At 46.7% G+C, this 21,410-nt stretch overlaps 1 protein-coding gene across 10 annotated transcripts in view; it reads left to right on the forward strand.

Moving 5' to 3' along the window:
* Positions 1-21,410, forward strand: part of wnk1b (WNK lysine deficient protein kinase 1b) — a 122,635-nt gene that overhangs the window by 73,100 nt on the left and 28,125 nt on the right. For 7 of the 10 annotated variants that reach the window (XM_066668267.1, XM_066668266.1, XM_066668269.1 and 4 more), the window contains exons 6-12: positions 5,863-5,951; positions 6,928-7,147; positions 7,644-7,959; positions 8,149-8,342; positions 16,988-18,256; positions 20,773-20,859; positions 21,123-21,158. In XM_066668267.1, the coding sequence (XP_066524364.1) occupies positions 5,863-5,951; positions 6,928-7,147; positions 7,644-7,959; positions 8,149-8,342; positions 16,988-18,256; positions 20,773-20,859; positions 21,123-21,158 (2,211 nt within the window). The remainder of the gene's footprint in view (positions 1-5,862; positions 5,952-6,927; positions 7,148-7,643; positions 7,960-8,148; positions 8,343-16,987; positions 18,257-20,772; positions 20,860-21,122; positions 21,159-21,410) is intronic. The other 3 variants (XM_066668270.1, XM_066668275.1, XM_066668276.1) reach the window with 3 other exon arrangements.

The raw sequence follows: 21,410 nt of genomic DNA on the forward strand, positions 1-21,410 counted from the left end.
GGAAACCTACGCAGACACAGGGAGAACACACCGCACTTCTCATCGACAGTCACCCGGAGAAAACCCACGCAGACACAGGGAGAACACACCACACTCCTCACAGTCACTCGGAGGAAACCCACGCAGACACAGGGAGAACACACCACACTCCTCACCGACAGTCACCCGGAGGAAACCCACGCAGACACAGGGAGAACACACCACACTCCTCACCGACAGTCACCCGGAGGAAACCCACATAGACACAGGGAGAACACACCACACTCCTCACAGACAGTCACCAGGAGGAAACCCACGCAGACACAGGGAGAACACACCGCACTTCTCATCGACAGTCACCCGGAGAAAACCCACGCAGACACAGGGAGAACACACCGCACTCCTCACAGACAGTCACCTGGAGGAAACCCACGCAGACACAGGGAGAACACACCGCACTCCTCACAGTCACTCGGAGGAAACCCACGCAGACACAGGGAGAACACACCACACTCCTCACAGATAGTCGCCCGGAGCAGGACTCAAACCAGTGGTGAGATATAGTTATCACACAGATGGAGGGTAGAATTATGTAACAGTGATGGGATTATGTAGCTTGTCAACATTTATGACGTCTGAATTAAAAGCTATGTAAATGGATGTTATGATCTTTTACAGTGTACAGTAGCCACACAGAAGTTAATCCCAAGCTGAGGAGCAGTCAGTCTGCATTTTGCTTGATTTCAGAGTGCAGTTGCTTTGCTTGTGTGTATCATTATGGAGGATGCTGCACATGAAACCGGGTATTAATCCCTGATGAGTCACCAGGTGGGGGCAGCACTGATTGTGTGGTTGTATTGTTCCGTCTGCTGCAGTGTAAACTCCACACAACTGCTCATTATTCTGAGTCCATGGCAGTGTGGCAGAGAGATGCTGCTGTTTGTTTGCTCTAGAGCAGTCGCACCCGTCCTTACCCTCACTGATTTTTATCATCAGTCTCGAGATGCTTTGTTATCATGCGTCTGTAAGCCACGGTGATGCATATCTTTGCTATTTCCTGTTGCTCTCACCTGAGAACAACCTCCGTCTCACCCTCACAGCCGCCTGCGAGTGCTGTCACAGGCAGGATGTGATGGCGCACGAGCAGCTGTGTTGCTAAAGAGGCTCCAGACAGCTCCTGAATCACCTTGGCTCAAGGCCTCTGAGCCAGACCTGAGCGTGAGACAACAGAAGGCTGGAGAAAAGCCTGAGCGGAGCCGAGACGCTGGTCCAACGCAACCATTTCTGTGTGTGTCTGTGCTCTCTGAGACGCAGATAGCAGATTTCATTTATCCCTCGGCTCCTGGTGGCAAAAAGGGAAGCTCGGGACATGGCTCTTTCACGTCGTCTTTCAGAAAAGCTGCTGGACACTCGGCCACATGGCGATTTAATCGGCAGCCGCCCGCTAGCGCGGCCCCAACAGGGCATTTTAGTTAGATGCAGTTACAGGGCTCTGAATTCACTCTTGCAGACAGATCTGCCCTGTTCTAGCTGTCTGTTATGTAACAGAATTTCACGTTATGAAGTGATGTAGAGCTCTCTGAGACTGGGTCAGCTACTGTAGCCTTTAAAGCAGCTTTAAGTGGTGTTATGTTTGACCATGGTGATGGACATTGTGATTTAATGCATTCCTTTAGCACTGAGTGACATCAGCCCTTTCTTGATGTTCCCAAACGTGAGAGGGTTTGGGTGAGACTCTGAAGTCATCTGTAATCAAACACACAGATGAAACGTTTAAGTGTCACAAGTGTTTGTTTGTTTCTGACGAGAACGGCGGCGCGTCGTGTTTCGCCCAAAGACTGTGATGATGCTTCCTGTTGGTCTCCTTTCTGAAACAGCAACATTTAAATTGTTTTGAAAGGAAGTGTGTGTGTGTGTGTGTGTGTGTGTGTGTGTGTGTGTGTGTGTGTGTGTGTGTGTGTGTGTGTGTGTGTGTGTGTGAGCTCACTGTGTAGTGCAAGCATTCATGCAACATTAGCGCCAAAGAAGTAACATTAAATCAGGTCGACACCTTAAGATGAAAGAATTGTTACCTTCTTATTTCACCCATTGTGTTACACACACACACACACACACACACACACACATTCTTGTATCTGTGGACCAGTTACAATACAATTACAGTCCCCAAAATGTGAGTGTGTAAACAGGTTTTTGTCCCACAGAGTGTGTGTGTGTGTGTGTAGTGTATAATGTGTGTGTGTGTGTGTATTAGTGTACAGTGTATATTGTGTGTGTGTGTGTGTGTATGTGTGTGTGTGTGTGTGTGTGTATATATATATATATATATATATATATATATATATATATATATATATATATATATATATATATATATATATATATATCTAGTGATAGTAATAGTAGTTCTCTTCCTGCTGTGGGCACAGTGTTTGAAATCAAATGCATGTTGTTAAGAAGAGGATGTGAGGAGAAGAAGGACAGTATAAGAGTCTTATCGGAACATGAGAACATGAAGAACATGGCGTCTCTCTGCTGGACAGAAGTGCCTGACTGTAGCCAGAGTTGAGCAAAGTGTTTACCCTGCACCTGGGTGGAGCACCTGGTTCAAAAAAGGAACAAGTGCCACCTTTGCTCTTTGTGACTGCGCGCTGTTCTCTAACAAAGTGTGGCGAATGATCTATGTGTGTTTTTGTAAATCAAGAAAGTATCAATATCAGGGAAGTCTCCGTTGTCTTCAAAGTCTCGGATCCTACAGATTTAACGGTAGCACGGCGATCCATGTTCGTATTAAGACCCCCCCCCCTCTCTTCTCTGCAGTCAGTGCATTAATGAGAGGCGCTTGATGAGGGAAGTCTACAGCTCCGGCAGTTTGATTCGCGCTCAGTCATTTGGAGATAATGCTGGAGTTATTTCAGGCTCTCATCGTTCTCATGGAGGCCGCTTAATCCGACAGACCCTTAAAAGCAATTACGGCGCATGCTGCTGGAGGAACTCGAGCAGAAAATAAAACACTTAGATGGGCCGCGTAACTCTTTTGTGCATCGCTTGTAGATTTGGAGCACTTGGTAATTACTTTTGTTCTTTTATCAGCCTCCACCTTCCAGTCCACCTCCAGCGTCTCTCCTCCCTCCACTTTCAGAAGAAGTACAAAATGATTACCTCTAATTTTCCCTCTTTTGTTGGCCACTGAAAGGGTGGGAGGCAGCGTGCCTCCGGCTTAAAGGGACCCATTCACTGGAAGCGTCCGTAATGAGCTTTTTTAATCGCCTTGTTATTGCAATACTTCGCCTTTCTGACTTAATTCTATTAGAGCTTCCGTCATGCTTAACCGTGTTTGGCGTTGGAATCTGACGGAGGGGACAGGCTTATATAAGGAATGAGCGCTCGGGCTTGTCAGGGTTTGGGGGGCGCGTTGGTAAATAGTGCGGTGGACCACAATGGGCAGCACGTAGCCCTCAGCACTCTGTGTACCGGGTTATCTTCGGTAAGTCCCTCAAACTTTTTTTTTTCCCCCTTCCTTTGGACAGCTGTTTTGACAGCCTGACTTTGCAGAGTCACTTTGATGTGAAAGGAGTTGTACCGAGATAAAAGTGCTGTGTTATTGTGCTTTGTTTTTGAGAGAAGTTCTTGCTCTAATTACCTGGACCTGGCTGAATATGTCTCCTGTGTAATAGCTGTAATAATGCAGAGTTCATTACCCAGACCCTGCTGTAATTACTCCCCTGCATCAGTAATTGCTCCTAATGACACAGTGGACCTTTCGACTTGTCACGTCCCAGTATAGGTTTGTAATCCTCAGATATCTGAAGCCAGGTGTGCAGAAGCAGAGCTACCTTCCCATCGTCACGTCTGTAGCTTTGGTCGGTTCTAACTTCCAGACGTCGGTTGCCGTCTCATGGCATGGTTCTGTTTGAATACCGCACCTGTGTTGGGTGTTGGCTGCCCTTTGTGTGCCTGATTATCACATGGTGTAGAACTGATACGTTATCTGTTGAAAATCTGATGGATTAATTACTCTGCCTTGAAGTTGAGGAGCTTTAAATTCCCTCAGGCACGAGAAGGGACAAAGCAGCTGCCTATGAAGCGTTTGTTAGTTCTTTATACATTGGATTATGTGTTTGTAGGCGATAGATTTGCTTAAATGGAGTTGTACTATAGCTGTAGTTGGACACCGATGCCCATCGACATCCACTTGGAGGTCCCTGGAGTATATTCACTACTGTTGATATGTTCATGCAGTGTTTTCAACAGCAGTGACTGGCCTCTAGTGTCATACAATGTTTAATAAAGAGGTGTAGATGCTGAAGCTGCCAGATCTGGCCGATAACGGGCCAGTTATACTGCAGCATAAGACTTTACCTGCAGTAACCAGCCCAAAAAAACAATACTTCACTAAAGGGCTTCACTAAAATAACATCATTTATTGTGATTAATTGCAGATTTTTGATCCTAGAATTGAGATGTTTCTGTTTGAAATCAGTTTGTTGGTTACAGACAGAAAAGAGACACCATGAGCTTCATCAGGACGTGTTTATTACTCTCGGTAACTCAGGAACAGTGCTGTCAGCCTGGAGCAGAACATCTCCAACACATGGTGTAGTTTCCGTAGTTTCCGCAGGAGCACTGTTCTCTTTGATCCCTCTAGACTCGCTGTTGAGGACGTGGAAGTGAACGCAACAGGTGCTTAAATAGAAATGCAATGCTGGCTGAATAACATTTCTTAAATTAGTTGTGTTTAAACAGTCAGAAGAGATCCGACCGCAGCTTGTCTGGTTCTGGTTTGTGCACGGTACCTTCTTTACTACAGATCCATAACATAGAGACACCCATGTGGTGAGCAGAGCCATGCAAATCAGAGGCATACGTCTCTGGATAAAAGTGATAGTGGGCATATATCCTTGTCTAAAACTGTTTGGATGGTTTGTGTGTATTATCACCACTTGTTATGGGCATCTATCTGGATCACAACCAGTGGTGATTGCTCTAAGACTCTAAGCTCAGCTTCCCCTAAAATGTCAAAAAATAAGTGATCAAATATATACTGTTGTGTGTACATGTCATTGAATAAATATGCACTACAACACGCTCAACTTTTGTTCAGAATCAGCTTCTTATCACTGGTAAAGACGCGGCTTTCCTCTCAATCATTCCCACAGCTTCACAGTGCTTTAAACAGTGAGGACACTGAGCGTCCACAGAGTTCAATAGCGAAGCAGCGAAATGAGACGAGTCATTGGATAAATGCTGGGCTTTGTCCCGCCCATCGGACGCTCAGCGTCTCTGGGGGTCTATGGGGCAGTGGGCTGGCCTCGGCTGGCCCGGATGCTCAGCTTCTGCATGATGATTGGATGATCTGTCTGAGGCTGAATCCCTTTTTGATTGACAGCGAAATGAGCGAATCAGCGATCCTTTGGTGTAAAGATCCGTGGGAGCACAGGCGGACACACTTCACATGGGCCAAGGCCGTTTAAGCAGCCTAGCTCTGCTGGCCATTGAGAGGACACTAGTCAAGTCCCTGGAAAAGACGCCTTGTTGGTACGACAGGGTCACAGATCATTTTCTTAAAAAGGAACGGAGGGTAGAATTCACGTATAAATAAACCGACACATTTTATGATGTAGGCCGAAATTGAGCTTCCCCTCCTTGAAAGACCAGCATCCGCCACTGATCACAACCCAGAATAAATGAATGTGCACGGTATTCAATGAGAGAGGTCCTAATCCCAGTCTTCAGCCTAATGATTAACCCAGCTCTTCACTAACACATCTCCTGTTATACCACACTACCACGCACACTCTAATACTGACCTCCGAACATCAGCTGTCTTTGGAATTGCAGAACGTACAATGCATTGACAAGGTCTCGTCTCTGTTGCTACAGGGAGTGAAACCTGGAAGCTTTGATAAGGTAGCCATTCCGGAGGTGAAGGAGATCATTGAGGGGTGTATCCGGCAGAACAAAGATGAGAGGTAAGCGGTTCTCTTCCCACGTATTCATAACAGTGATAATAACCACACTAATAATTCAGCCTCGCTCGCCGAGGCCCCAGCTGCCCAAAGGAGCTGTCTTCTTCAAGTTGTTCAGATATGAGGGTATTTCAGAGGATCTTAGACTGGTCATCAGTGTGTGATGAGCACCTCACAGTGTGTCACCAGCTACTAGTTACATCCCACACTGAGGAGGAGGAGGAGGAGGAAGTAGCCTTAGTCATACCCATACCCTCGGATCAAAATATCAGAAAGTAGCTTAATAGGCTTTTCTCCTCCTCCCACAAAGGCCTCAAACCTGGATCCAGCTCGTGTTGGTCATGCCATGTATTATATTACTATAATGTGACTTGTCATTAACAGTAATGTATGGGTTTGTGAGCCTTGGACAGTGTTCATTTGCTGTGTTAATTTAATTTAATATGATAAATGTGCTTTTTATTTGTCATTGAACCAGGTACGACACATTTAACCAATTCTTAACAGCGAAAACACGCACACCCCTGATACTTGGGGGTTGGGGAGCTTGCACATGGCCACTTCATCTGTGGATGTTGAGGGAGGAGACAGTGCTGTTCCTTTACTCCCCTCACCCCCAGTTTCCTGCCAGTTGTGAAGACTGAACTTCTGCTTCTTTAACCATTAGGCCTCTGCTGTCTCGAGTGTTGTTTACTAGAGCCTCTACTGGCCCTGCTTTCCTTTCCAAAGCCTGGTGAAACAACAGAGAGCTTGTAAACTCATTATACAGCTGCATGGTCATGCGATGAACTAATTAGATGCAGAAGGTCATCATTTGTATCAGCTAAATCAGTGTGCGATATGACTCCTCAATCATTTCATTTTATGCGAGCAGAATTACATTATTTTGGTGACCCGGGGTGACACGTGAACTTTCTGCACACGCAAGTGGCTGAATTATCCTTTCTTTTTTGTTTTGTTTTCTTTCTCTCCATCACAGATATGCCATTAAAGTCCTGCTGAACCATGCCTTCTTCCAGGAAGAGACAGGGGTGCGAGTGGAATTGGCCGAGGAGGACGATGGGGAGATGATCGCCATCAAGCTGTGGCTACGCATTGAAGACCCCAAGAAGCTGAAAGGCAAATATAAAGACAATGAAGCCATCGAGTTCTCGTTTGACCTGAGCAAAGATGTTCCTGAAGATGTGGCCCAAGAAATGGTAGGTTCCTGTAAAGACTTAGTGTGGGGTCAACAGGGGGCACTGTCGCTTTGGTCTGTGTGGATCCCAATGCCTGGGTGTAGTCACAGGGACACTGTACTGCACAGTTGGTCACGTCTTTCAGATGACACATAGAACCATGGTCCTGGGGCTGTAAAAGATCACAGGGCATGTCTTCAGAGAGGGTCAGATTGTGACCCCGATGTCTGGCTAGCTGAGGATCTTCAGCTGTGGTCAATTCTGTCCTCTTAATCAACTCCATCTTCTAATAAACTGCTCGGTCACTCCCTGTTGTTTCCACACTCTCTAATATCTGGTGTGTGGTGAGGCCATCTTCCAGGTGGATGCTACACATTGGTTGTGGTTGAGGCGACTCCCTAGTGTCCCAGAGTCTGCAAAAAGTGCTATAGAACTAGCATTCATAACATGGAAGCATTAAACGTTTTTAAACGTAGCGTGATCACTTAAGGCACCGATGTGTTTCCTTGTATTACAGGTTGAGTCTGGCTACGTGTGCGAGGGCGACCACAAGACGATGGCCAAGGCCATCAAGGACCGCGTGTCTCTGATCCTTCGTAAGCGAGAGCAGCGTCAGTTAGTGCGAGAGGAGCAGGAGAAGCGCAAGCAGGAGGCCGAACAACAACAGCAGCAGCAGCAGCAGCTGAGTGATTCCCAGAAGGCCTCGCTACCCGGACCTCAGTCGATCCCAGGAGCCGTTCCCAATCAGTGCAGAGCCCAGACCGAGTCGGAGGAGACTGAAGCAGAGCAGCACCAACAGCTACCGTACAAACAGAACGTCATCTCCGCCACCTGTACGTTTGGGCTTAACCTTTAGGGCTGCTTCGTATGTCTTAAGGCATATGACATCCAGTAACTCTCAGTATCTCAGGAACAGTTTAGCGTGTTAATAATGAATATTTAGGGGGGGGGGTTTTCATACCACGCAGCTCCCGTAAAATGACAAAACAGTGTGAGAATGTGTGTTCTCTTTCTGCCCACAGCTGAGGTAACATTAGACAGCGGGCAGGGCTCCTCGTTGTATACCGACTCGACCTTGAATCAACTCAGCATGTCCTACAGTTCTCCTGGAGTGTCCCAACAGGCCGCACAGCAACAGCAGCAGCCTGGGCAGGCTTCTTACACCTCTGCCTCCCAGTCTGCCCAACAGCACCCTGCCTTCCCCCAGCAGCCTATGGTAAGTCCCACATTAACAGTGACACCTCACTTACTAGGATAAGAGGTCAGTCACCACAGAGTCAGGTTCACTATACACCACCATGTTAGATTTAATGGTTAGTAGCTAATGATGGTAAGTGTGGGCAGATATCACTAGCATCACTGTGTTTTATTGCCCACTTCCTAATATAGTCAACGAAGGCTGCTTTTTCTCCTGCTACTACCTTCCAGCCCACTGGCCCAGTATTTATGCAGGTACATCCTTCTATAATCCACAATAGTGATCTTACGGTGCTTTTCCACTGCGTGATACCCACACTACTGCGCTCTTCTCGACTGTACTCAGTGTTTGGGGCCTGGTAACTTTTCTAATATCACAGCTCACCATTGGAATGTAGCTGGTGACATCGCAAAACCCTGTATCTCTCAGGAACAGAGGGCTTTGGAAACCACAACAACGGCGGCGGTAACGTTAAGCGGTGTTTACTCGTGGTGTATCGGCGTGTTGTTGTTGTTTGGGACTGAACACAGCTCCGTCATCAGTTCAGACAGATCAGTAGAGTTTGTTCCTTCCTTGTTGCAGCGTCCAGCTCTCGCTGGATTCTTTCGTCGGCAACCGATCCAAGGAGCGTTTGAACCTCTTCAAAAGACCACGGCGTCATTTTACGAGCTGCCGTCGTGAGTCGGATAAAAACAAACGTGATCTCTGCTGCAGCTGGAGATTTTACAGATGGAGAGTTGGTGCTGGTCGTCTGCGTTTCTTCATCATTGACAAGTCTCTTTGTCACAGTTTTTAGTCCATACTCGGCTCGCTTTGAACCACAGAAGAGCAGGGACTACAAAAGCACTCAGTTCCAGGTACCAAAATTACCTAATGAAAAAAAACAAAAATGCTGAGTTAAGTCCAGTAGAGTGGGGATCATGCAGTGGAAAAGCGCCTTTAGATCTTTTATTTGTTCCCAGATGTTGCCTTACAGCGTTACACAGTTATACAGTGAAGATAGTTCTGTAAAATGTCATTTAAAATAGGCCCTTGGTTCTAGATTAGAGGTGTTCTAACAGTTGCAGGGGGTACAGGTGAGAGTGAGAGAGCCTGCTGTTTTTATTTTCAAAAACTCAACAATTATTATTTTTAATATCCCGTAGTTTATTATTTTTATAATAAATGGCCCACAAAAGCATCAGGTGAGAAATGGAGTTTAGGTTTAGTAATGGACCCATGGATGAGGAGAGAAAGCCCCCGGAGCACGAGTGTGTTTCTGTTCCCATGAGTTGAAAAGGGGAGAAGCTGTTATCGCTATGTGCTGGTTTTATTTGACCTTATTCTGTAGCCAGTTAGTAATACACAATAAAAGTCATGCCAATGATGCAGTAGTTTACACATAGACCGACTTGTTTTAGTTGAGTTTGGTGTCAGTCTCAAGGGTTTTTAAAATACGAGGGGCGATGGTAATGGGGTGCTCCAGAGGTAAATGCTACAATGCCTCTGGTGTAGATGGTCTGAGTTTGGTAGCAGGGCTCTTTAGACCTCACAGGTAAGAAACACACACACACACACACACACACACACACAGTCAGCCTCCCACCTAAAGAAGAGAAGTCTTGAGATTAGGGTAGACACCACAGGCAATGCTACTTTGCACTATGTCACTCCTGCAGATCTGGCTCTGAAACAGCGCTGACTCAACTCCGATTTTTACGAGTGCTTGTGGTTGCATGTCTTAACCTGTTTTCTTTTTACGGTGTGGAAACATGCTTTGTTTGAGTTCATGAAGAATGATGCATGTGAAGGAAAGCACAGCCATTGATGCAAAGCCATAAACTCTAATGGGGTTGGAGCACAGCACATTTCTCTTCCATCTCTCATTCTCTGTCTCTTTCTCTCTATCATTCATTCAATATTTGCTGTTTTGAGTTTCTTCACATCGTTGTTTTGTTGTTCCAAAGTAAGTGGTCATCTGTGTAAAGGCCGTCTTGCTGTGGTTCATTATTTAGCAGTGCTGCGCTGCCTTCCAGGCTCCCATCGGTTCCGTCGATCTCCTCTGTACTTTACTCTGGGACAGTTGATCGGGCCGGGAATCGTGATAGTACTCGGGCCACTCACGTTCTCTCAGCTACTGTATCTGCATGAATATGACTAGTGTGATGGTTTAAGTATATGTTAAATAAACATTTAACGCTTTATTATTACCAGCTCATTCATGAATTAATTAGAAATGTATGTTTACGTACAGGCGGCTCCAGGTAAATATCCGAGGTGCCAGATGGAGCTGCTGTCTCCGCCGATTCTTAACAGATTCCTACCCTTCCTCACCTCTTCACACTTTAGAAAACGGCTCTCTGTTTTCATGCATACGCACAGCACTGTGTAACACTCAGAGACCACACAACGTTAATTTACTTTCCCATCAAAACGTTAAGAACAAGTCGTACACGACAGAAACAAGCCCCAACAAATAAATATTAAATCAGACTTTCTGCTCAGAGCAAAACCTCACTCAAATCTCTCCCTCATTTTTGAATGGAAAGCCAAGCGAGACTGTGCCTGAACTCATCGTAAGCGTCCAGAGCAGATGACAGCCCAGGCCACCGGGAAATCTCCCGGTTCTCCTGATGGCCGGTCCGGACCTGTATAAAACCATGATTATTTACATACACCAACAAACAGCAGGTCCACCCTTATAATCAGAGAAGCAGAGGCTCAACTTATCCACCTCTTCTTTGAAAATTAAAGCCTAGGGGGCCCTCGCGGTGCCCTCCAGGGAAGTACACCATCATTAAACCACATTTTTTTATGCCATTTATAATTAAAGTCAGTTTTCCCTTTATGGCTCAGACTATTGGGGAACCCCTGAGCGTCTATGATTTCAATCAGTCAAATCATCACACGTGTGTTTGCACGATTAAACCTTTTATTTTATTATTATTTGGTGATCTCTCAGCAGGGATCGAGCCACGTTTGTTTATCCATCTACAAAACAGATTTACTGCTACGTGAGGAAACTTCTGAAAGTCTCATGTACTTCTTAGAAACCTGACCTGTGTGTTTCAGTCAGAAGTGGTTAATTAAAAACAGCCACAGCCCGGTCTCTCTGCTGACAGCGTCGGTGTAAAACTGGTGTGTACAGTATTAAATATGTATCTGTATCTGTGCCAAGCCTCAAATACACCACAGTGCCTTTTTATAGGCTTCAGATGTTTGGTTTTGTACTTGAAAAGACTAATGTAGTTCTTGTGGGTGTAGTGTTTGCGAGAGAGTAGAGGCACGATTATGAGATTTAAAGAATAAACTCAAATTCTGATCTTCTTAGAAGAAAGTCACTGTGGGTTCATTCACCTTCTGAGTGCCGCAGTCACGCCACAGACACTAAGCTTTCCTGATGTTCTCCTACGTTACGATTTACCCAAAATAATCACAGGTCATTAATCACGGGAAGAACTGGACTATAGAACTTCATCACACACCATTTACTGAGGTTTAATCACAAAAATAAATCGGACCGGTCCGAAGACCGTGTTATAAACTTTATAAAGGACATAAAAGTCCATAATACGAAGGAAAAAGAATATTTCCTGTTGTTCAAAATGATATAAAATGATCACATTATTATTCATTCATTCATTTATTCATTATCTGTAACCCTTATCCAGTTCAGGGTCGCGGTGGGTCCAGAGCCTACCTGGAGTCATTGGGCGCAAAGCGGGAACACACCCAGGAGGGGGCGCCAGTCTTCACAGGGCAACACAGAAACACACACACACACACCCCTACGGACATTTTTGAGTCGCCAATCCACCTACCAACGTGTGTTTTTGGACTGTGGGAGGAAACCAGAGAACCCGGAGGAAACCCACATAGACACAGGGAGAACACACCACAATCCTCACAGACAGTCACCCGGAGGAAACCCACGCAGACACAGGGAGAACACACCACACTCCTCACAGACAGTCACCCGGAGGAAACCCACGCAGACACAGATAGAACACACCACACTCCTCACAGACAGTCACCCGGAGGAAACCCACATAGACACAGGGAGAACACACCACACTCCTCACAGACAGTCACCCGGAGGAAACCCACGCAGACACAGGGAGAACACACCACACTCCTCACAGACAGTCACCCGGAGGAAACCCACGCAGACACAGATAGAACACACCACACTCCTCACAGACAGTCACCCGGAGGAAACCCACACAGACACAGAGAGAACACGCCACACTCCTCACAGACAGTCACCCGGAGGAAACCCACACAGGCACAGAGAGAACACACCACACTCCTCACAGACAGTCACCCGGAGGAAACCCACGCAGACACAGAGAGAACACACCACACTCCTTACAGACAGTCACGCGGAGGAAACCCATGCAGACACAGAGAGAACACACCACACTCCTCACAGACAGTCACCTGGAGTAAACCCACGAGGACACAGGGAGAACACACCACACTCCTCACAGACAGTCACGCGGAGGAAACCCACGAGGACACAGGGAGAACACACCACACTCCTCACAGACAGTCACGTGGAGGAAACCCACACAGGCACAGAGAGAACACACCACACTCCTCACAGACAGTCACCAGGAGGAAACCCACACAGACACAGGGAGAACACACCACACTCCTCACAGACATCATCATCATCATCTTCTCCGCTTCTCCACTTCAGGGTCGCGGTCTCAGACATTATTATTAGAATTTCCAAATTAGTTACAACTTAACTCTAGAAACATTACACCTGTTTTCTCAATATATTACGACTTTATACTGTAACCTTTTTTTAACGTGGCCCTAAGAGGCCTTTTACCATCGAGTGTGTATTGATTGTCCGAGGGTTGCTGGATGCTTCCTGGTGCTAAGTGTGGACATTTGTTGATAAAGTAAATGCGGTTTTATTCCCAAATTTCCTTTTTTTCCTCGTGTTGTTTGTCTTTTAGTGACAAAGTTAAAGTAAATAAAAGTCTCTCTGATGAAAGCCAAGCCTCTGAGCTGTGTGTGTGTTTGTGTCTGCTGTGAAGAGGCTGTTTGATCTGAGCTGTCTCTGAGCGCTAATGGAGGAACCGATGAGAGGACTGACGTCCGCACAGCACTGATGTCTTTTGATTATTTGGTTAATGTCTCTTGTATCCATTGTTTTTCTAATGTGTTATTTGCTGTAAGAGTACAGTTTTCTTTTGGTTTTTGTAAATCACTTTGTTTTTCATTTCTCTCTCTCTCTCTCATTCTCTCTCTCGTTCTCACTCACTCTCACTCTCTCGTTCTCTCTCTCTTTCTCTCTCTCTCTCTCTCTCTCTCTCTTTCTCTCTCTCTCTCTCGCTCTCTCTCTATCTCTCTCTCACTCTGTCTCTCGTTCTCTCTCGTTCTTTCTCTTTCTCTCTCACTCTCTCTCACTCTCTCTCTCTCTCTTTCTCTCTCTCTTTCTCTCTCTTTCTCTCTCTCTCTCTCTCTCTCTCTCTCTCATTCTCTCATTCTCTCTCTCACTCTCTCTGGTTCTCTCTTTCTCTCTCACTCTCTCTCGTTCTCTCTTTCTCTCTCACTCTCTCTCGTTCTCTCTCGTTCTCTCTCTTTCTCTCTCTCTCTCTCTCGTTCTCTCTCTTTCTCTCTCTCTCTCTCTCGTTCTCTCTCTTTCTCTCTCACTCTCTCGTTCTCACTCTCTCGTTCTCTCTCGTTCTCTCTCTCTCTCTCGTTCTCTCTCTTTCTCTCTCTCTCTCTCTCGTTCTCTCTCTTTCTCTCTCACTCTCTCGTTCTCTCTCTCTCAAAATTGCTCTGTGCTAAATTTATCCGTAGTGCTGTGAGTTACTTGGTAACAAACTAGACATTCGGGGTTGTCTATGTTAAGGGGAAACTTCAAAAACCCAAAGCTAATTCTCAGTTGTTAATAAGCTGTCACCTCATAAAAGCTTAAATAGTGATGCACAGTATGTGAATTCTGACTGATCCCAGAGCCACACTGGCCACAGTAAGAGCAGCGTTCATATACAGCACACTTCCCCAGCTTTCATTATTTCTTTCATAAAAACCACATTACAGATTTAATACATTTTTCTAATGGAGCCATAATCATCCATCTGATGCTCTAAAGGTGACATATTCTCCCACTTTCCATAAGTGAACACAGCTCTGTTTTGGTCAAAAGCCCCCCAAGCCCCACAGCAGTGTTCTCCCCCTGTGTAAACAGCCCCTGTTCAGAACGCCAGCTTTCAGCACCTGTTCCTTTAAATGATAATGAGCCGCTCTCTGTTCACCCCGACCCCAAGCGCACAGCAGTGAGGAGCGAGCAGCAGAATCTCTGGTTTTTAGTCGTTTTCACTCTGTTCTCTTTCTTCTCTGTTTTTACTCAGTGCTCTTATTTCTCCGCGCTCGTTGTGTCTGTTTTGCTGGGTTTAACCTCATCAAACAAACCTGGGTCCAGCGCTGTGATTGGACAGACTCAGACGAGGGGGCGGGGCGATTCTAAAGTATCTGCACTTTACGTCAGATGCGGAGCAGAATCAGAGCGGCTTGTTTTATCCCGTGTTTTCTGACTTTGGCAGCACAGGAATCAGTGTGAGGTCTTGTTTCACAGTGTGAGAGTTGGTGGGCTCCATATAAACACATTCATGTGCACATTTACCAAACAAGGGTTTTAATTCATAATATGTTTTCTTTAAAGTTTAATACGTCTGGAATACTTGATTATTTATTGTCTCAGGATATTTGGAGTTTCTCTTTAATAGATAAATAAAAGCTCTATAAAGAACTTAAGAAGGTAGTCTCTCTCTCTTTCTCTCTCTCTCTCTCGCGCGTTCTCTCTTTCTCTCTCTCTCTCGCGTTCTTTCTCTCTCTCTTTCTCTCTCTCTCTCTCTCTCTCTTTCTTTCTCTCTCTCTCTAATGTTTCTTTGTTTCACTGTAATCATGAGTCTGGTGTTTCTTTTTAGTTGTGATTTGTTTCTTTTTGTTTCTATTATGTTTTTTTTTTTCTTGCTCTTTGTGCCATAAGTTGTAATCTCGTGTTCACCTTTCCTTCGCCTCTTGCAGCCTCCACCACCTCCCCCCACCCGTCGCGGTCGTAGCATGTCTGTTTGCGTGCCCTACTTTTCCTCCGCCCCTCCTCCGTCATGCTCTCCCAAGCCACCCTCCACTCCTCCTCCGGCGCTGTCGGCACCTCTCTCGCCCCGGCCGGGAAGCCAGACGGCGAGACGTTCGCATGCCGCCTCTCCAAAGCGCTGGAGTGCGTTCTGCCCCGCCGCCGTGCCAGCCTCCCAGCACTCTTTGCCAGCCCTGTATGTTAGTGACTTCTGAGTGAAGCAGGAAGCCACTGCTGGGACAGGCCTCCGGGACAGGGGGCCACCGGGACCTGAAAGTAGAAGCTGTGCAGGATTGTTATCCAGTTATTGTGCTGTAGATGGTATGAATAATTCCACAAGCGTGCTGAAGGGTGGGATTCTCTGAAGCTCTGCTTGTTCTTACAGCCTGGTTGAGGGGAGGTGAAAGGAAAAGGAGATGCTTAGCCCTGTGAAAGGGGAAGAGTTGATGACTTACAGAAGTGCTTCGTCATATATTTCAGAGAATATATTCTCACCAAATACACCAATAGTCCAAATACTACTGTACTAAGGCACTACAAAATAAACACAAGTGTTAAATGAGCCCACAATCAGTGCTAATGCCTGGAAAGAGAAACGGTTAATGGATAAGAAAGACCTACTCAAGGAAACAAGCAAATTCAAGGTGATTTAGTAGGTGCAGGACTAGTGCTCATTTAAATCCCACACAGACGTATGATCTATACTTCGGACCGTGAGAGACTCTGCTGTTAAGGGACTCTGCAGGGACAGTGGAGGACTATACCGTTAGGACAGTAAGGTACTATGCAGTGTGGACAGTGAGGGGCGTACGGTGTGGAAAATGGCCGTCTCATAGGGAAGGACGGGTCCTCTCTTGGCTTCAGGGTCTTAAATCTGAAGCGGGCAGCTGCTGTAAACCAAAAAGGCACATGTAGATTATTTTTAATCTGTCTTTGATGTAGATTTGATGTAGATTTGGTTTCCTTTGACCCTCCGAACCTGGCCCTCTTTTCTAACAGAAGCACGTGGCATTGTCTCCTGTCAGGAGTCTGAGAAATCTCCTGTCACTTGTGCGTCTAAAGTTCGGGGCTGTGATGTTGCAGCATTAAGAGTAGGTTAGAAACGTGCAGCGGGAGCTCTTTCAGGTCCCTGCGTGCTGAGCTTTCCCTCGGCCTTTCTCATCAGGAGCCCTGTTCTCACATTAAATACAGAGCGCAAGGTGCATTGCTTTCCCAAACTAGGCCTGACTGCTGGCCACTGTTGGTGGACCTTTTGTTGAATGTCTTATGGTAGAAATATTGTTCCCTTGCCGGTGCCTCAGCAGTCAGGCACGCTCAAGCTGCACAGCCTCCACCTGATCTGTATTTAATTCCATCCCTGTACACTCCCACTTTGTCAACTTTTTCACCATTTTCTCTTTTGTGAAGGCATTTTAAGAGCTCTTATTTTTATCTTTGCTTTGTGATTGATATTGCTGCTGTATATTCTTTCTTCTCTCTCTCTCTCTCTCTCTCTCTCTCTCTCATCCATATCTTGCTTTGTGACTGTATGATGCTGCCTCTTTCTGCTCCCTCACAAAGATGCTGTATGTTATTGTCACTGCAGCCGCAGTCAGTGAGTCAGCAGTATGCCGGAGGTGGAGGGGGCTCCTCTCTGGTCCCTGAGCCACCCTTCTTTTTCCCCGCCATCCCTGAGCGACCCGTCTCCTTCTCACCGCCGCCGTCCTGCCCGCCCAAAGGCTTTAATGTGCAGCGTCGCAAGAGCACGTCCATCCTGGAGGCCCACACTCGCCACTTCCAGCCAGCCTACCGCAGCTACGGCAGCAGCCTTCACCCTTTCTCCGGCGTGGAGACTCTGGAGCCCTCGCTCTACTTGCTGCCCACTATGGCAGCCCAGAGACTGGCAGAGCCTTTGCACCTGCAGGCTCCGTCCGAGCCCCTGTATGGCTATAAGGAGCAGCAGGAGGAGGCTGTGCGAAGACTGAGCCTCAACCAGGCCACTTTGTTGGACCATTTTGAGAGCATGGCAGCGTATGGCGGCTATCCACTGGCAGCACAGCTCTCTTTCCACCAGCATATGCAAGCTGCTGCTGCTGCTAGTCTGGCTTTTGAGGCACCTCCGCCCAGTCCAGCCTACCTGCACCCTCACCTTCCTGGCCACATGCGCATGACCCACAGCCCTGTCCCGCAAATGACGCAGATAAGCGCCACCATAACCCAACCGGTCACCTCCATGGCTACGCCATCTTACGAACAACCTCACTCTTCGTTCCCCCACTCCGCTCCACCAGTGCTAGCCCACGCTTCCGAACCCGCCAGCGCCTTTGAGTTTCACGTCCATGGCCACCCGGCGGACCCTAACCCTCTGTCCTCGAGACTGTACCGAACCCGACGCGGATCCATGGATCTTAACCTCGAGGAGTCGGCTGGCAATTCCGCGCTGGTCAGCCGGCTTCAACCTGTCACTGAGGAGTACAGCAGCTACGTGAGCCCGGAGCTGCCTCTACCACCAGGTAGCCTGCTGCTGCACGGCCACAAAGACCGCAGTCCAGAACCGTCCAGCGACTCCCTGGCCTCCTCAGACGCCGGAGAGTTCAACTCCCCACCTCCTCACACAGGGCGGCCTCTTCCAGAAGCCTCGGCGGCCCAGTCCATCCCACAGACATCCTATTACGGACCAGACGCAGGGAGCGGCACCTGCGAGGGCCATCCGCCCAGTCAGCAGACGTTCCTCTTTGTGCCAACTTCAGAACTGCCTGGGACGTCTGGTTCTCACATCGGCATGATGCACGGCATCTGGCCCCGGCAAATGCCTTCTCTACAGCCCGATCTTTCATACCACGAGTCCGCTCTGGGCCTTCAGGGCTCTGCTTTGGTGATTACAAAACCCTGCCCCACTCTTCTATTCCTACCCCCTTTAAAAAACACACTCTCTCTCTCTCTCTCTCTCTCTCTCTCTCTGATACCTCAATCCTTTTGTCCAGTGGTTGTGGTTTTAACCCTCTCCAGCCATGCTTAGATGAGTACGAGGCTTTTGGAGGGGCGTAGAGTAAAGCACAGGTAGCACCTGCCTCTTCAATCCCCTTGCTCTCTGTTGAGTTATCGGTTTCTTCTTTGTTTTTTTGTTTACTCTTTTGTTGATTGTGTTTTTGTTTTTTTTGAGGTCATTGTAAGTAAGTAATATTTTGTGTGTATGTTCATATGGATAAATATGAGGCACGTGTGTTTGAACAGAGATGTATGGCACATCTCTACATCTGTAACAACATACAAATCCAACATTAAACGGACTCTCGAAATGGAAAAAGTAGACGGACAACAAAAGGGAAATATAGAGCTGGTTTATTCATGACTCCCGGATGTGGAGTCTTTGTGGAAAAGCATGGGGTCCGACTGAAATGGAGGAATTGTATGTTCAAACACACAAACATACAACAAAAAATAGGGGGGTTGAACAGGTTTACGCACTTGAATAATGGTTTTTTTTTTGATGCAAACTGTTTTCCCCAAGTTTTGTTTCGTTATTTTCTTCCCTTTTTGTTGTTTAACGTTAACAGCTGCTTCATAGCACCGGGGTCATGCCGTAGTTGGCTGGAAATGGTTAAAACAGTATTGTATACTTTTATTTTTTGTGAAGGATATATCTATCATGACTTCCACACTGAAGTATACAAGTGTAAGGAAATTCCCAAACTGTTTAGGGTGCGACTTCAGGGTGAGAGCTCATCTGGTAACCCTTAGAAATCTGACAACAGCACCCTCCTGCAATCCCATCTGCTCTGCGCCATTTTCTTTGCCATCTTCAGTCACTCTTTTATTTGTATTTATTCATTTTATTATTTTGCTCCGTGTATTTTCCGCTTGCTTCTAATGAAAGGCTCTTTTGCTGTGAGTCTGAGGGCCAAGGTAAGCGAGACCGGCCTGGCACAACTATACTTGTGTGTAACTCGCTCCGACAGGGGACAGGGAGACAAGTATATTTGCCTGCAGCTTTCTAAGGGTTGATTCTGTCACCATCATCCATGGTGAGAGAGGGGGTAACCTTGTGGTGTGAAATCCAGATGTGCTCCTAGGTGCCTCGTAATAGGTTACAATCCCTCAGCAACACCAGACACAACCCGCTTCCCTGTGATAACACGTCACCCCCCCAGCTGTCGAATCATGTAGAGCACCATGTGCATGAAGCCTACTCACTCCCTGACTAACATAACCACACTGTGATTTGGATGTTAGTGTGTGAACGTGAGGCATACACAAAGAGTGAAGCTTCCTCTGAGTGTTTATGCCATTCCTCAGAGGACTCGCACTTTGTGTATGAATGTCCGTCAATCCCAGGTTAGTCAGAGTGGTCTTTATGGTTTTTAACTGCCGCCTTGTGCTGACTTACTTCTTTTTGTCTTTTTGTGTCTATTTCCATCACTACTTTCATTCTCTACCATTTCTCACTCTCTCTTTTTCTCTCTCTCTCTCTCTCTCTCTCTCTCTCTCTCTCTCTCTCTCTCTCACACGCTCTCTCTTTTTATCTTTCTTTCTTTCTCTCTCTCTCTCTCTTTCTCTCTCTCACTCTCTCTCTTTCTCTCTCAAATCTCTCTTTCTCCCTCTCTCTCTTTCTCTTTCACTCTCTCTCTCTCACTCTTTCACTCTCTCTCTCACTCTCTTTCTCTCTCTCTCTCTTTCTTTCTCTCTCTCTCTCTTTCTCTCTCTCTCTTTCTCTTTCACTCTCTCTCTCTTTCTCTTTCACTCTCTCTCTCTCACTCTTTCACTCTCTCTCTCACTCTTTCTCTCTCTCTCTCTTTCTTTCTCTCTCTCTCTTTTTCTCTCTTTCTTTCTCCCTCTCTCTCTTTCTCTTTCACTCTCTCTCTCTCACTCTTTCACTCTCTCTCTCACTCTCTTTCTCTCTCTCTCTCACTCTCTTTCTCTCTCTCTCTCTTTCTTTCTCTCTCTCTCTCTTTCTCTCTCTCTCTTTCTCTTTCACTCTCTCTCTCTTTCTCTTTCACTCTCTCTCTCTCACTCTTTCACTCTCTCTCTCACTCTCTTTCTCTCTCTCTCTCTTTCTTTCTCTCTCTCTCTTTTTCTCTCTTTCTTTCTCTCTCTCTCTCTCTCTCTCTCTCAAATCTCTTTCTCTCTCTCACTCTATCTCTTACTCTTTCTCTCTCTTTTTCTCTCTCTCTTTTTCTCTCTCTCTCTCTTTCTCACTCTTTCACTCTCTCTCACTCTCTCTTTCTCTCTCACTCTTTCTCTCTCTCTCTTTCTTTCTCTCTCTCTCTTTTTCTCTCTCTCTCTCTCTTTCTCTCTCTCTCTCTTTCTCTCTCTCTCTCTTTCTCTCTCAAATCTCTCTCTGTCCCCCCCTTCCTCCCCTCCCTGTTGCTATCACTGCCCATGCTTTGTCAGGTCTCTACCCCCCAGTCCAGCACTGCCGTTCCCTTGGTGCCCAGCAGCAGCCAGGCTTCCCCCTGGACGGACCCTATGAACCCGCAGGTACAACTTCTCCCCACACCCTTGCTTCTCAATCCCTCACAAGAGCTTTGGGTAAAGCAAAGTGAATGCACTCACTGTCTTTTAAATCATATTCAGAGTTATTTTAAGTTCTTTTCATTTTGTACTTTCTTTCAATTCTCTCCTGCGTGTGAAAGCTGTGGACTCCAGAGGTGTCTTCTCTAACTCTAGCTCTATCTATAGCTCTCTCTCTCTCTCTCTCTGTCTCTCTCCCTCTCACGCTGTGTTGTATTTGTTTCTTATAGTATGGAGGTTACTACGTCCCAGCGCTCCCTTCGCAGGTAGAGAAATCTCCCCCATTCCTTGCAAGCACACTCTTTTTCACTCACTCTATTAAAGCGCTCTCAGCCTTGCCCTCTCCATGAATGAGGCTTGCCAATGTTGCGAAGCTAGCAAAGTTAGTGTCAGTGTGTCCTGCGCAGGTAAGTCAGCCGAGGCTAGTGGTGTGTGTGTGTTATTAGGAGGTCAGTGCCCGAATGATAAGTGACTGAGGCATATCTAGACTGACTGAGATGGGCTTACTTGGTAGCTCT

Source organism: Hoplias malabaricus, chromosome 4 (genome assembly GCF_029633855.1).
Source record: "Hoplias malabaricus isolate fHopMal1 chromosome 4, fHopMal1.hap1, whole genome shotgun sequence".
Taxonomy (NCBI): Eukaryota; Metazoa; Chordata; class Actinopteri; order Characiformes; family Erythrinidae; genus Hoplias; species Hoplias malabaricus.